This window comes from Ascidia mentula, chromosome 3, assembly GCF_947561715.1.
Source record: "Ascidia mentula chromosome 3, kaAscMent1.1, whole genome shotgun sequence".
NCBI classification, from domain to species: Eukaryota; Metazoa; Chordata; class Ascidiacea; order Phlebobranchia; family Ascidiidae; genus Ascidia; species Ascidia mentula.
This window is the reverse complement of record NC_138568.1, coordinates 9010159-9023784: the sequence shown is the minus strand read 5'-3', so window position 1 is coordinate 9023784 and position 13626 is coordinate 9010159. Positions and strand designations below refer to the sequence as shown.

General features: G+C 41.9%; 1 protein-coding gene across 5 annotated transcripts in view; it reads left to right on the top strand.

Moving 5' to 3' along the window:
* Positions 1 to 13626, top strand: part of LOC145895137 (rap guanine nucleotide exchange factor 6-like) — a 38310-nt gene that overhangs the window by 7107 nt on the left and 17577 nt on the right. For 4 of the 5 annotated variants that reach the window (XM_082983906.1, XM_082983904.1, XM_082983905.1 and 1 more), the window contains exons 4-10: positions 10324 to 10399; positions 11272 to 11403; positions 11583 to 11693; positions 12016 to 12160; positions 12345 to 12481; positions 12934 to 13095; positions 13416 to 13568. In XM_082983906.1, the coding sequence (XP_082840032.1) occupies positions 10324 to 10399; positions 11272 to 11403; positions 11583 to 11693; positions 12016 to 12160; positions 12345 to 12481; positions 12934 to 13095; positions 13416 to 13568 (916 nt within the window). Of the gene's footprint in view, positions 1 to 6571; positions 6605 to 10323; positions 10400 to 11271; positions 11404 to 11582; positions 11694 to 12015; positions 12161 to 12344; positions 12482 to 12933; positions 13096 to 13415; positions 13569 to 13626 lie in introns of those variants that run through there. The other variant, XM_082983907.1, reaches the window with a different exon arrangement.

The window sequence follows — 13626 nt, the reverse complement described above, 5'->3', positions numbered from 1 at the left end:
TGAAAGCTCGTGAAGTTTACTATAACCTTTGGTTGCCGATCTCAAATCGTCACCTCAAATTTCGAGGCATGACCAGTTGTTTATCTACTGTCAGCTTTGTTGTGTTGCTGTTTCGAGTCACGGTAAGCAGCCTGAGCTACCGATATTTCCTTCATTGGGATTTATCGAGCAATCGCTGATCGGCGATTTGCTTGTAATCCTGTTTTTGTGTGTGGCGGCGTGCTCATCAACGTGCGCCTGTCAGTCTCGACTGTTGTCTAAAGAAAAGTTTTTTTCTTTTGTTTCAAACAAAGTTTGTTGCTTTGCCCGTGATATTTAAAGATGTGATGGATAGCTACCGTAATTTAATTCCGTCGACTCTAGTTCAAGAACCGCCTCGGTAGACGGTTCTTTATTCCAAGTCGTTGTCCAGCTGCTTCTGTGGTATTGCGAGGAGACATTGATTGGTCGTTTGGGTTGTTTCCAATTTGTTGCTCGTTATCAGAGCTTGCAATTTCCGATTAGCTTCATCTCAAGCTTTTTTGTAATAATTGAAATACGTGTAAAGCGCCGAGTTAAAGTGATTATTAAGTGCGTTTGTGCAGTTTGTCGTGGAGAGTTAACTGCAATATGTTGTGTTACGTCCTACGGCAATGGAAGTGTAAAGCAATCAATTGAACTGACGAACTTATCTTTGGCCGCAGGAAATTCGATATTAGCAACGGAAATAATCGCACGTGGGCGCCAAAGAGACGACAAGAACGTTTCGAACACTTGGCCGTGATTGAGTCCCCGCCAAATAGTTCACTGCAACAGTTGCAATTTGTTTTACTGCGTCTGCTCAATGTATATAGACCCTTTGGTTCGCTTTGATAAGACGCAAAAGAAGATGTATTGAAATGTGGGTAAAGGATTCGGCCGAATACTCAAATATGCGTTAACCATTCGGAGGAATCGGTACATCCCTACAATTGGGTGCCATCAGGGCATAGTTACCTTTAAAAACCTCACGTAAATATTATGTTTCTTGTTGTCGTCTGCTGGGCTAGATCGAGAAGCAGGTTTTTAATTTGGTTTTACGATAGGTTTAATTGTCGTTAAATGTGTTCCGAAAACTGATAAAGCTCCCATTAACAATACGTGTTGTTTACAGACCTCATTTGTTCACGACCTTAACTCCTTGTACGGCATTAGTTTCTTTGCTGTACTTACTACTTCTAACTAAATATAACTTCATGCCCGATATTTCCGCTCGTTTCAACCCGTTTCTGTTCTTCGTGTATCGTTGCGCTCCACGCTTAATTGTTGTTACCGTCATCTGTATTGATCCTTCAGCTTGTGCGCACGTTTAACGTGAGCTGAAATGGCTGAAGAGCGCTAATTTTGGGAAGCGCCTTGTGTACACAATAGATTTTTTGTGTCCTGTCGCTGGTGTTCGGAACAGCGGGAAAGAAGTGCGATCGCTGCTACTCTCAGCATTCTATACTGCAACGTGTTTGATTCAATACACGATTTTGAAACAAACCCGGCTAATCACATCCTGAGTATGTTTGCATTTCTCACTGACTAAACATTCTACCGGTGATTTGCGAAAATGACGTAAATTCAAAATGTTCAACCAAACACTTAAATATCAACTGGGTTGGGAAGGCAGCTGCAAAAACACTTTCAATTTCGCGGTCCAAACCATTGAGAAACGCCAAAATCGAACATTTATTCAACACGGCGATTGATATTAAGCAGACGCATTGTAAGGTAATAAATAAAAAGGTGTACGGTAGAAAAGTGATTCTGCGTTTTGGATGTCCTTATATAACAGGGTAGCTTTTATTTTTCCTGTTCGTTTCTTGTGGTTATTTTCGGATGTTCCCATGAAATGTTCAATAAACACAAATCATGAATAGGTCCACCCTTATTTGCTCTATTCAGGCATACCCATGCGATACACTGGCAGGAAGCGTCAATTTGTTTGTTCCCTTTACGTTTTTGCCCAAAATCCGGCCCATATGTCAGGAAGACCGATGCAATGTACCGTTTTTATGTAATCTAAACAAGGGTTTGCATGCAAAACGTGGCAAAATATAAAAAGGAAATGTCAATTATTTTTTTTTTGCGTTTTTGGAATACCTCGTCGCCGTTTCCACAGCCACTAAACACCGTTACCGAAACTAGCCTATGATGTAGTATGGAAAAAGGGAATGCGTCAAAAAACTGCATGGGGTTAATTTGGGCTCGTGACTTTCGGGAGCTCGATTAAAAGTTGCAGGATTGAAATACTATGAGTTTCGATTTGTGTACAAAAGTTTCGTCCGTCTGTGGTTTCGTTTTTGTTGGTTTCCATTTCACAACTGCGCTCAACAGAAATGAAATCTAATATAGACTAACGGTACTCTCGATATTGTTCAAGGTCAGCTTTCGTTTTTGCAGGCGAAAGCTTTCGATTGCTTTTTTTGTACCTGTTGCCCTTTGAATGCTGGCAAACTATTGTACCACAGATTCATGTATGGTTTATAGGAATGAACGCATTTAATCTGAGAAATAGGTGTTCTGAGGTTTATAGGAATGAACGCATCAAATCTGAGAAAATACATCGGACCAACAAACACGACCTTTGTTGATTTTCTTCGCTTTCTCGCCCTCGTGCTCACTAAACACGACGAACTCGATCGCTCCGGAAAAGGCAGCAAGCCGTTTTCCATGCCTCCTCCTGTTTGTGATCCATCAGCCTGAAAATGCCCCGGCCATGTTGTAATGTGAATGACAGTTGCTTCCTCGGTGCACTCGTACACCTGGGTCATTGTACTGTAGTACTGCACCATTCACGCAAAATGATTGACAAGTCACAGAATATATTGTGGAATATGGCGTACAATCAAGTGACAGTTGAAGAAAAAAACAATCGTAAAATACTGATAGGTACTCTTGTTTCGTCTGCTTATTTGCAGGGCTGTGCGGTCTATTGACGTTGGTCTTTGCCTCCACCAATGCCCGACGTGGTATATTTAGTGGTTTTAAATGTTACGCTTTTGGCAGTTATAGTAACATGAGCGGCGTAATAATAAGGTTACGCATGAATATAAATACTGTGATTGGTCTTGCCTTTTTGCAACAGCGAGGTCATTGTGTGGCTCGTTTGCCCGGGCTGTCATTCCGTATACTGAGGAAAATCGCAATCAATAAAAATGTACTGTACGATTACGTAAACTTGTAAACTCTTATTTATCATCACCATTGAGGGGCGGGCAGTTCAGTCCCTGTCCCTTTCTCAACTCTTGCCCACAAACTTAAACCGTGCCGTCCAAGGCGAGGTTTACTCATGTAAAAGCCGCCAATATGACTAAACAAGTACTTCAGTATCTCGCGAACCCGCGTCACCGCACAACACCGAACCGGTGCTCGAGCGAAATCGGAAAAACTGTGAGGCTGAAAACCTTCGACCGCAAAACCCGAGAGGTTGACGGTGTCTGCGATCTCGAACGAACGAAAACAAGTTCACGGTTTCCGATTGGTGCCGCGACAAGCAAACGTGCTGTGCACATAATCTTCACTCACTCGTTTCGTGATTGATTGGCCGAGATCTTACAGCAATTGTTGTTACGCTTTCGCGTGTTTGTTTCTCGTGTTGGTCGAAATTTAACAGGTTTTGTGGTGATCGGCGTGTTTACGAAAACGTTACGTTTCACTACTGTCTGTGCTCCGAACTTTGGATATTGCTCGTGTTGACTTTGCGACAACTTGTTAAGACCCCAAATCGATCGTAATCTTAACAATGAAAAAATGTGAGTATCATTACCAATTTATTTGCAATATATATGAAAAGCAGTGCGTTTTGCAATTTAATCTTCTACGTCACCCTCCAGTGATACTACTATAATTAAATCTATATTACGTACCACGTGCATCCCCTGCATGTTTTGGTCATAAAAAAACAAACATTGTGGGGGTTATTTCTGTCGTAGCGGAAAGACTGATCAGGTCGCATAGGCGCATTGCAGGGTCAACTACGGCTCATTAGCAAACAGTACAAACCACGACTTTCACGTTGCCTGTCCGCATTGCTTTAATGAAGGGTGCGGGTTAACCCCCGTCACGCGCGTGCGGTGCAGCTTATTGTGTCTGCATGTTTCTGGCAGCCGAATCGCAAAACTTATGGCTGTACGCAAATTGTCATTGGTTTTATTTCCGGGATTTGTGAACGATTTGATAATTGTCGATTCCCCGGTAATTGCTGCTTTCATGGCCGTTGTTTCGACTGACATTGCCGCGGTTAAACATCTATTCTCCTTGAAAACGAAACTTCATCAAATTGGCATCATTCAGTGGATATAAAAAAACGGCCGCCAGCGCTTCCACCTGTTTTTTTGCATATATTTGACTAGATACTAGCAGATGGAAGGTATGAGCAAATGACAGCCAGACCAATAGAATCTTTCAAACCCGTGACGTTCCGTTCCTGTTTAGTTGGTCAGAAAGGTAAAGCTGAATACTTCGTTCTCGTGTCCAAAGTTCGCTGCGGAGCAATAACAGTTCGCGAGTAAGTCGCGTGTCAAAGGCGGATCGCGTCCTTATATGTCCAAGCTGTGACCCGGGAAACACTACAGTGGCTAGCTGAGCGAGGTTGGTGTCTCAATTCGCACTGGGTGTATGTTTGAGGAGTTTTCTTATGTTTGGCTTGCGGGCGTGTCAAGAATTCGTGACAAATATCTTGAAACAAGGTTGCTCGTAGACGTGTAATTTCTTCATGGATATGTAAGCGAAATTTATACCAGTTTTGCCAGGTGTATCGAGTGGAGCTGAGCTTTATGGATAGTAAGCTGGATTATTGTGTTCCTTATAGATGGTTTCGCATTTAGCACTCAGGAAAAGAATATATTCAGAACTTTAGCAAGTAATTTTCAAAACAAAACGTCACAAAAGAGACGGAAATGCTACCTTGACTCTTCCAATGGTATGCGACAAGAATGGATGCAGTTACGAAGAAAAAGGCGTTTTTACAGAAATATATGCCCGTATTTGGATACTGCATTGTTTTCGGTAACCACGCACCACCTTGGCGTTGCTGTTTCGAATTGGAATTTCCCGGTTTCATTTACATATAGAAAACGCCCCTAAGTATTAGACCGACTCATTAAAAAAAATTACGTAATTTTCATTCTCGCGAGTTAACAATGGCACTGCGCTTCTATTTATAAGCGTTAGATCGAGAGCGCCCGTTTGACCTGCTACGTCATAGCCAACTTCCGCATTTTGGCTTCATAAACCAACATCCACGTGCGTTTCTCTGGTTAGTCCGATGGCCGCAGACGAGCCTCACAGAAGGTTTGGAGAAATTTTAGGGGCGCAAATGCAGAGTGATAAAATATTACATTGTTCGGTGTAGGTTGTACGGGCGTTCTGAATATATACGGACTGACCTGCGTTGTAGCGATTTTGCGTTGGCTGATAAAGAACACGTAGCTCTGAACTGCGCATAGCAAAGCAAAAGTTTCAACACTTTTGCATGGGGGATTTGCGAGTGAGTCGTTCAGTTAAAATGTGGTGCCGTCATTACAAAAATCATTCGTTTTGTATCATTGTATTTAGATGCAACGCGTTTATAAATATTAAGTTTGCGAGTTGTAACTGTGTAGCAGAGCGCACCCGAATAGCAGAGCGCGGTTGCATTTCGTTGCCCAACGCAGCTCGTCGCATTGTTTTCCATCCAATCGAAAGAACAATTTCTGATGATGAAAAACGCCCTGGAATCAAGGTCAGTCGAAAGTCGCACTCTTTTATAGCACGAGTCGATAAAGGGATTGCTTCAAGTTATTTATAGTTACGACAAAATCACTTAACCCTGGGTGTGCAATTCACCCATCGCTTTTCGCGTCTATAGAAACTACTAAAAGAAGGTTTAGGTTTCGACGAAAAGATTTGAAAAAGCGTTTCTCGGTAGTTGCAGGTTTTTAATCCTCCAAATTCGACTTCGTTTCTTCTGAGCGAAATAAATGTGATGTATATGATATTTATGTTTAGTTAACTTGTGTAGTTTCAAAACAAGGGCTGCTCGTTGGCCTTCCTACTCCACACGAGTCCACGCCAATGACCGCAACGATGAAATTGATTGCTTTTGACAGCTAAACGTAAGGAAGTTGCGACTTTTCAAAAAAACTTGCAGTAGGAAGTAAACTGCGATACCTAAAAAAACTTCTCTCGCATAAAAAATTCCTCCTGCAGCTCGAGAAACGCCTCTCCCATTGGGCGCGAGCCGCCACATTATTCACGGTCTCTTAAGAAAACAGCACGCTCCGGCGCCAAACGCCTCAAACCCAGCCAAGCGCGACGCCTCACCTAGAAAGATTCACAAGACTTCTTTGGTGGAGTCTCGCGCGCCTCACTCCCTGGGGCGCGAACCCTGCCCGCGATTTTTTCCCATCACGCGAGTCTGAAGCCGATTTTTTCGCCCTTTGCGGGTCTTCGTCGCCGTGAAATTCCTTGTTCTGTCTGTGTCTTGCAGTGTTGTCAGAATGTTAAAGCTCGTTCCGTATTGCGTGCCACAGCTCGTTAAGACTGCGGCCTCTTGGACGTGGAATGCAAACAAGCGTGCCGTGTAGCCATGCTCTCAACGGTTGTTTTCAACGTTTGGGTAATGAGCTTTAATACCGATATCTGAAGTGCGAAGTGTGAAAATTAAGTGGCGAGACCTTGAAGAAAACACAGTCGCCTTAGGCCAAATGCTGTGTAGTGCGTGGGTTTCCAGTGGCAAACTATGTACTGTTGTTAGTTCGGAATGTTGGAATGGTGATGTCAGAAACAAGCAGCGGATAACGATGAAAGTTCGTTCAGAACCTCTGTTATTGTCAGGCAAATAAATGAGTGTTTTTCTTCAGCAGTTTCGCGCTGCTGCTACGAACCACCAGTGTTACTATACTTGTGAATCGGGGATATGAGGTTTTGGATTTGACTTTCTAAATTGGTGATATACTTTCGCGGAAACTCAGTTTTAAAAATACAATTGTTTCAGCTTGCACATCATCAGGTTAAAATTATTTGTGGCGTTTCTGTGCCTTTTTCAAAGCGAAGTGAGTCATGCTAAAGGGTTTCTAAAGTATTTTTTCTAACTGACTGACTACCCACTACCAAATCTTATCAAGCGCTCATTACCGTGTCCAATTCCAAGTAGAAATATAGAAAAAAGAAAGTGTTGACTAGCGCCGTGCGCCGCGTAACCGTACACCTATGGAGCTGTGATTGACAGCGATCTCGATAAGCTCATTTTACCCGGGAAGTGAATACCAACTCTCCGCGGTTCCCAAACCCATTTACCTGCGGCCTGAGCGTTCTGAACGATGGCTTGCGAATTTTATGTTGCTATGTTTTGCCTCGTTAAGATAGGGCATCTTATCGCGCCCGAAGACACGTAAGTCAGACTTAAGGAAGTTTTGATGAGCAACAAGAAACGTGGGTGGAATTGTATTCAAATCATCAACTTTCGCCGCGTTCGAATCCTTAAGTTTCGCCAAAACAAGTAGCTTTTAAAATAATTGAACAGTTTTCTATGGTTATGAGAGTTTTCTGTACATAAGTATGTAAATGATTTTTTTACACCAAACCCAACCTCGCAACATATTGCTGAAGTAGTTTTGTATTCGGCAGTGGTGATTTTTTCCATTTCCATCCCCCTTTTGATGTGTTATTACGCCAGCTTACCACCCTGCTGGCAAGGAATTGCGCGGCGTAACGGCATCCAAATGCGCGCCAGGAATGTATTCGTCACATATCTTATGTGGGGAGTGTAATCTCTGACGTAATCGCCTGGTTTTCGGTGTCACGTGACGCGTAACTCTGGCGCATCACAACTTAAAGCAGTGTAACGTCGACACGCGAAAGTCGTAAATCTTTTGCTCCTATGGCGTAGTTACGGTTTCAAACCTTCATGCCCTTGGCCTTTTCCGATACTCGGAACAACCGCGTGTGTCCTTAACCTATCGTTCATTGAACGTTCATACTCTGTACTTCTATGTTGTGACGCAGTTAATTGCTTTGAGAGCGCCTAGCCTCAGCAGGGGCACATTGTATATCTTCATTTATAGTTCGCCGTCCAGGTTAAGGTTATGCCATCATTGCGCGTGTTGCAAGTCACCGGTTACAGGTCACGAGTTAGTCATCATCTCCCTCAGCCTTCCTGTTTGTGGAAACGGCGTACTTAGATCGATGTTAATGTGCAGTTTGTTTGTTTTTGTTTTACGCTACTGTAGCGCAGTGCCCTTGTCGTACATTAATTGTTACCAACACTGTGTTTGGCAAAGGGCGTCGCGCAGTGTAGCAATATAAGTTCCATGTTATACACGAGGGTGAGCGTAATGTGCGATGACTACGGTAGCATTAATTGAAGTTACTAATTGTGTGTCCAAAAGTTGGAAAATTTGAAATTATTTCAACCATCAGTAAGATATTCTGCATGAGAACAGCTACTCCAAGCTTAATACAAAGTAGACGCACAGTACTTTACGGTATCAAAACTCTATCATCGCGAAAGCCGGGGCTGTAATTCAATTACCCTCATGCACCGTTGCATTCAAGGCCCATCATCGGTAAGATGGATCTTTCTGGCACAACTGGAGTATCTCGGCTTTGTCGTCGGCCGCCGACGACAATTAAACACTTCTGACTCTCCAGCATTACGCCTCTGGCCATTATACACTGCGCGTTATTTTGCTGCGGGGCCGACAAGCGCTGGAATCGAATGACTGATTCGCTATAGGCCGAAGCAATTATGCGGTAAACATACGAAGCTGGTTTCGCAGAATTTTTCTAGGCTACCGTATGCAGCGTGAAAGCTAAACCCTTAATCGCTCAGGTAATTGTTCAGTCATTGGAGGTGTTTGGCTTGGGTTAATGCCCAAGAAAAGTTCAGAGAATGTCTTGCGCTTCAGTCAACGGTTTGGGTTTGGCTTGACAGGTACGCCAGCAACACAACACAAGCAAATTGACAGCAAGGTTATTGACTGTTTTAGCGCTTCACGTTGGCGCTGAAAAACGGCCTATGTGAAGGAAGGGTAGTGATGCGTATCCAGCTTTAATTCGTATACGGAACTACAATCTACAGCCAGTGTTGCACGAGACGGAAGAACTTATAAATAGTGCAGTGTAACGTGAAGCTGTGTTTTTTTGTTGCTCGTCATTGTCTAAATTTTAAGTCGTTTCCAATACCCGTTTGGTCGAGATGAAAGCTATTTTCGAAAGTCGAGTTGAGCAAAGTCACCATCTCAAAAGTTAAAAAAGCCTCTTCTCAGCCGTGGTAAAACAGCTGAAAGACTTCCATCTTGGAGTAGTGGCGGTCGAGCAGCCTTAGACGAACAGGGCGTGTGTCGCATCCGAGGGTCTCTCAAACTTTGATGTGTGTTTACCATCCGCACTTAAGCCCCACTTAATGGGAATACACTCGAGCGCACACGCCAAGCGACCTGGATTTCTACATACACTGTTATCTTTAATTTACTGCACAGAACTTAAAACAGACATCGCCTACGTTGATTTAAAGTGAAGCACCGCAGGTTCAAAATTTTTGCAGGCAACTGTTTTGGTGTCTCTGATTACACTTGGTGGGCGTTTTGCAAGCGGAATATGACTAGCCCTGTGTAAACTTATTGACTTTCACACATTGAGTTTCTTTACAGTATGCAAGGTTTATTTTAGGAAACGTTTCTTGATTTAATTTGTTTAGAGTTCTACGACAGGAACATGGGTTTTGTAACGTTTTAAAGATGTGAGCTCGCAGCTCGGTCGTGTGGATTGAAATCGAAACCCTGTATAAGTCAGAGCCTCTGCTGCAGCATTCGGAAGTTCCCTCTCTCTTCCGCGTTGGACATGGTTGGCGGTCGTAGAGGCTCGTACAGTGTCGCAGCGGAACGCGACGAGAGGTTTACGCGACATGCGCCACATGCACACGCACGCGTTTCAGCCTACCATCTTCCACTTTGCACCGCTTGCAACGTTGCGCGCCCATTGTTCCACAAACACGCGCATGCGTAGACGTGCGTAAGCGGTGTTTTGTCACCGCCCAGCGCGCCATTACTTCTGTTTATATTCAGCATTTTTGTTGTTTTTGTCTTACACACACCTCTGGCTCACAGTATTTTGTTGAAATACATCTGGGTATCACATCAGTGTTGGTCGATTGTGCAGCGACGTGTGCGTCGACGTTTCAATATCGCGTTCAAATTAATATCAGTGTCAGAGGCGATGATTTTTCATTTCATACGAACATATTGGCATTCTCCTGCGGGACTGCACGATATTAATTTGTGAATTGCGACGACTTGTGTAAAGGCCCCGCCTAACCACCTGTTTTGTGTTTTGCAGCTTTGGTAAGCAAATTCCTGGCACCAAGCGCAGAGGTTGTCAATGCCTCGTCCTCGAAGCGTCGGAAATGATTGCTGTGAGTATCACACCGTAGTTACTTCCTTATGTACCACCTGTGCATGCAACGCTACTGTCGTGTCACACTGTATTACGTTTTCATGCAACAATATACTGTTGCAAGATTCCATTTATTGGGATCAATCAAGTACATTATTTTACTGTAATGACTGCTTCAAAAATTTGCAACTTAAGTCATCACAAATTTTTTGTAAGTCATCATCCTGAAGTGCCCTGAGCTCATAATTATTAATTACTCTAAAAATGGGTAATGATTCATAATTAGTATGTACTTAATTGTTGGAGGGATGCTTGCATGTGGTTGTTGGGACCAAGGTAGTTGATACCTCTAATCTATTCGACATTTAGAAATTAGGAAGTTTGTCTTGTAGTTCTCAATCACTGGGTGAGCACAACATTGCTCTCTTATCGCCATGACAGCCTTGACAGTAATAAAATGCCTGAGGCTGATGCCACTTCTTCGATGTCTCTCTCTTATCTGATAAAGTGCTAAGCTTCCACAGTTTGCCCAAGAAACTTTGTGCTCCTTTTTTGTCAAGATTTTAAAATAGATACAAGCCATTCCCTTTCTGCTTTGGGTGGATACAGTTTTGAGTGCTGTAGGTCATGTTTGTTGCAGTATCATGTGTATTTTTTATTTTTCTAAATATTTCTAATATGTTATTATATTACATGTGTTTGTTTGCATTAAAGTTTTATTGCATTGTGTGGTGATGTGATATAAACATCCACACACAATTTATTTTAAAAAATTTTGTGACTCACCTACATGGTGGACTTTCCTCAATACGCGTATGCATGTGTGTAAAATTGCATGCATCACTTTTGTGTAGGCGTGGACTCTTCATAGACAGTCTGTTTGTTGTGTAGATTGACTACCCAGATATGACTTTGCACAGCGGTGGAATCAACACAAGACCTCACGCCTTTCGTCACAGCAGCTCAAATTCAGCATCGAGTACTCTAGACAGTGTAATCGAAGTAGAATCTTCATCTTCTGAAGTAAGTGGAAATTGTGACCCATTATAGAGAAAATTTAGATCTAAGTTAGTAGTTAAGTGAAGGAGTGTCTTGTGTTATGAAGGTAAATTGTAGTACTAAATTGTAATACTGTTGCAACAAACTGCAAATTTAACACATTGAATATTTATTGCCAAACTACAATTTGTTTTTTTTTCCAGTCTTTGCACAGCTCCCCAATGCACCAACAGATGCCCACCAACTTGAACAAGGGAGCTAACGGCCAAGTTGCCATGCGTGATGATATTTCACAATCAAGCTTTTCGAAAGAGGTGGGTAACTTAACAACATATAAACAACATTTTGTGCTCAATAAATTTTTAAACATTTCCGTTTCTTGTGTTTGTCGTAATGTCACTGATAAGCATAATTTCATGCTGTTACTACTAAATGAATTGTTACATCAGTCGCTTGTGTAATACCGCTGTGTGTGGGCTGGTTTACTCAATGCACCGGTACAGGAATAACGCAAAAGTCAGTCATGCTTCCTGTTGCCAATTCTATTCAACTGCCTGCCTTTATCCAACTTAACCCAACTCTTTTCTGTGTTATCAACTTTGACAGACATTTGTTAAACTTGGGTCACTTTTGCAGGAGGAAGGAGAAGAAGACCTCGACGAACCAGACATTGATGAAGATGACTCCATTTCATTGCATTCCACTTCCTCTATTGTGATCAAAGATCTTGTCATTGAAGTTCTTAAAAAGGATATAGCCGATCGCAATGGTGATGACCTGGGTAAGTGCCTTTGGTTTTTATTTCTATTAAACCTATTTAAATACCTCAAAATGATTAAAAATTTATTGAACCTCTATTTTGTGCCATGCTATACTGCGCACAGAAGTATAGAACACTAGAAGTATGCCCATTGACCCTTTGAACTTCTGCTTGCATATAATGACAATCTATTATTCATGAATAGAAATTCTACTGGAATTTACAAAGAGCCTCCGGGCCTTTTCCAACATGACTGAACCAATCAGACGAGCACTCTGCAAGGTCATGGTGTTTGCCTGGGTGGAAAAAGCTGGGACAGTTGTGCTGAAAGATGATGAGCTGGTAAATATATAACATGGACGAATTACTCATATTTCTGTTTGCTGTGGGTGGACAAACTGTCACTGCTCTGTTAAATAGGACTTGATGCTGGATAAAATAGAAAGAAAAAAATTTCCATTTTATTAGACTTTGAATTACCACAAAAAAATAAAAACCAAATTTTTTTTTTAAATTATTCACTAAAAATTATTTAAATACAATATATTGCTATACCATCAATTACCAGTCAAAACTATTTGGTTGGTTGATCACTTTATTGACTACCTGCTATCTATATTGAATGCTCACTAGTAAAATAATGCATTCAATTCTTATTGTGCTTCAGCATCCCCATGTCATTAAAATTTAACATTCTTTTGTTTACATTTTACTTCAATGACAAACTGTTGTATCAATTCAAAAGCCTGTCAGAATTCATTAGAAATCCTAACCATCTTCTGTGTTTTATCAAGCTGGATTCATGGTCTGTAATCATAAATGGCCAAGTACAAGTCAAAACCAAAGATGCTTCTGCTGATTCCGAGCTTAGCATGGGAGACAGCTTCGGTGTCGAAGCCACGTTGCAAGCACAGAACCACAAAGGTGTTATGTACACCCTGTGTGATGACTGTCAGGTATGTTTCTTAAAACCCTGTTCGAGCTTTTCTTTTGTTTTGTTTGTAGAGTACTAGTATTACTGGAAGTAATAGGATTTGTCTGACAAATTGGGCAATTTTTTACTACTTGCGGGTTTAGAAATGGATAAAAACAATATAATTTGTTGCACTTATAAACACATTTTCTAATTAAGTTGTGCCTTGTGTAGATTCCCAATATTTTTGTGCACACCTAGGTTGCATAGTGTTAGAAATTAGAATTAATGGATACGCACATCGTTGAAAGATCACCACTTCATGTTAAGTCATTTTTGCCTAATATTTGCCACTTTGTTCAGTTTCTATGCATTGCACAACAAGAGTATTACGATGTGCTTCACCAAGGACAAGAGAATATCCAGAACATTAAAGATGAGTCTGGACAGATTGTGATGGTAAAAGAAAAGCGAGAATTTGAAAGCGGGACCAAAAAAGGAAACATTGTCATTAGGGTATGTGTTGCAATATACCATGTGATGCCTCCGGTACCTAGGCAGACCTGCACATCAT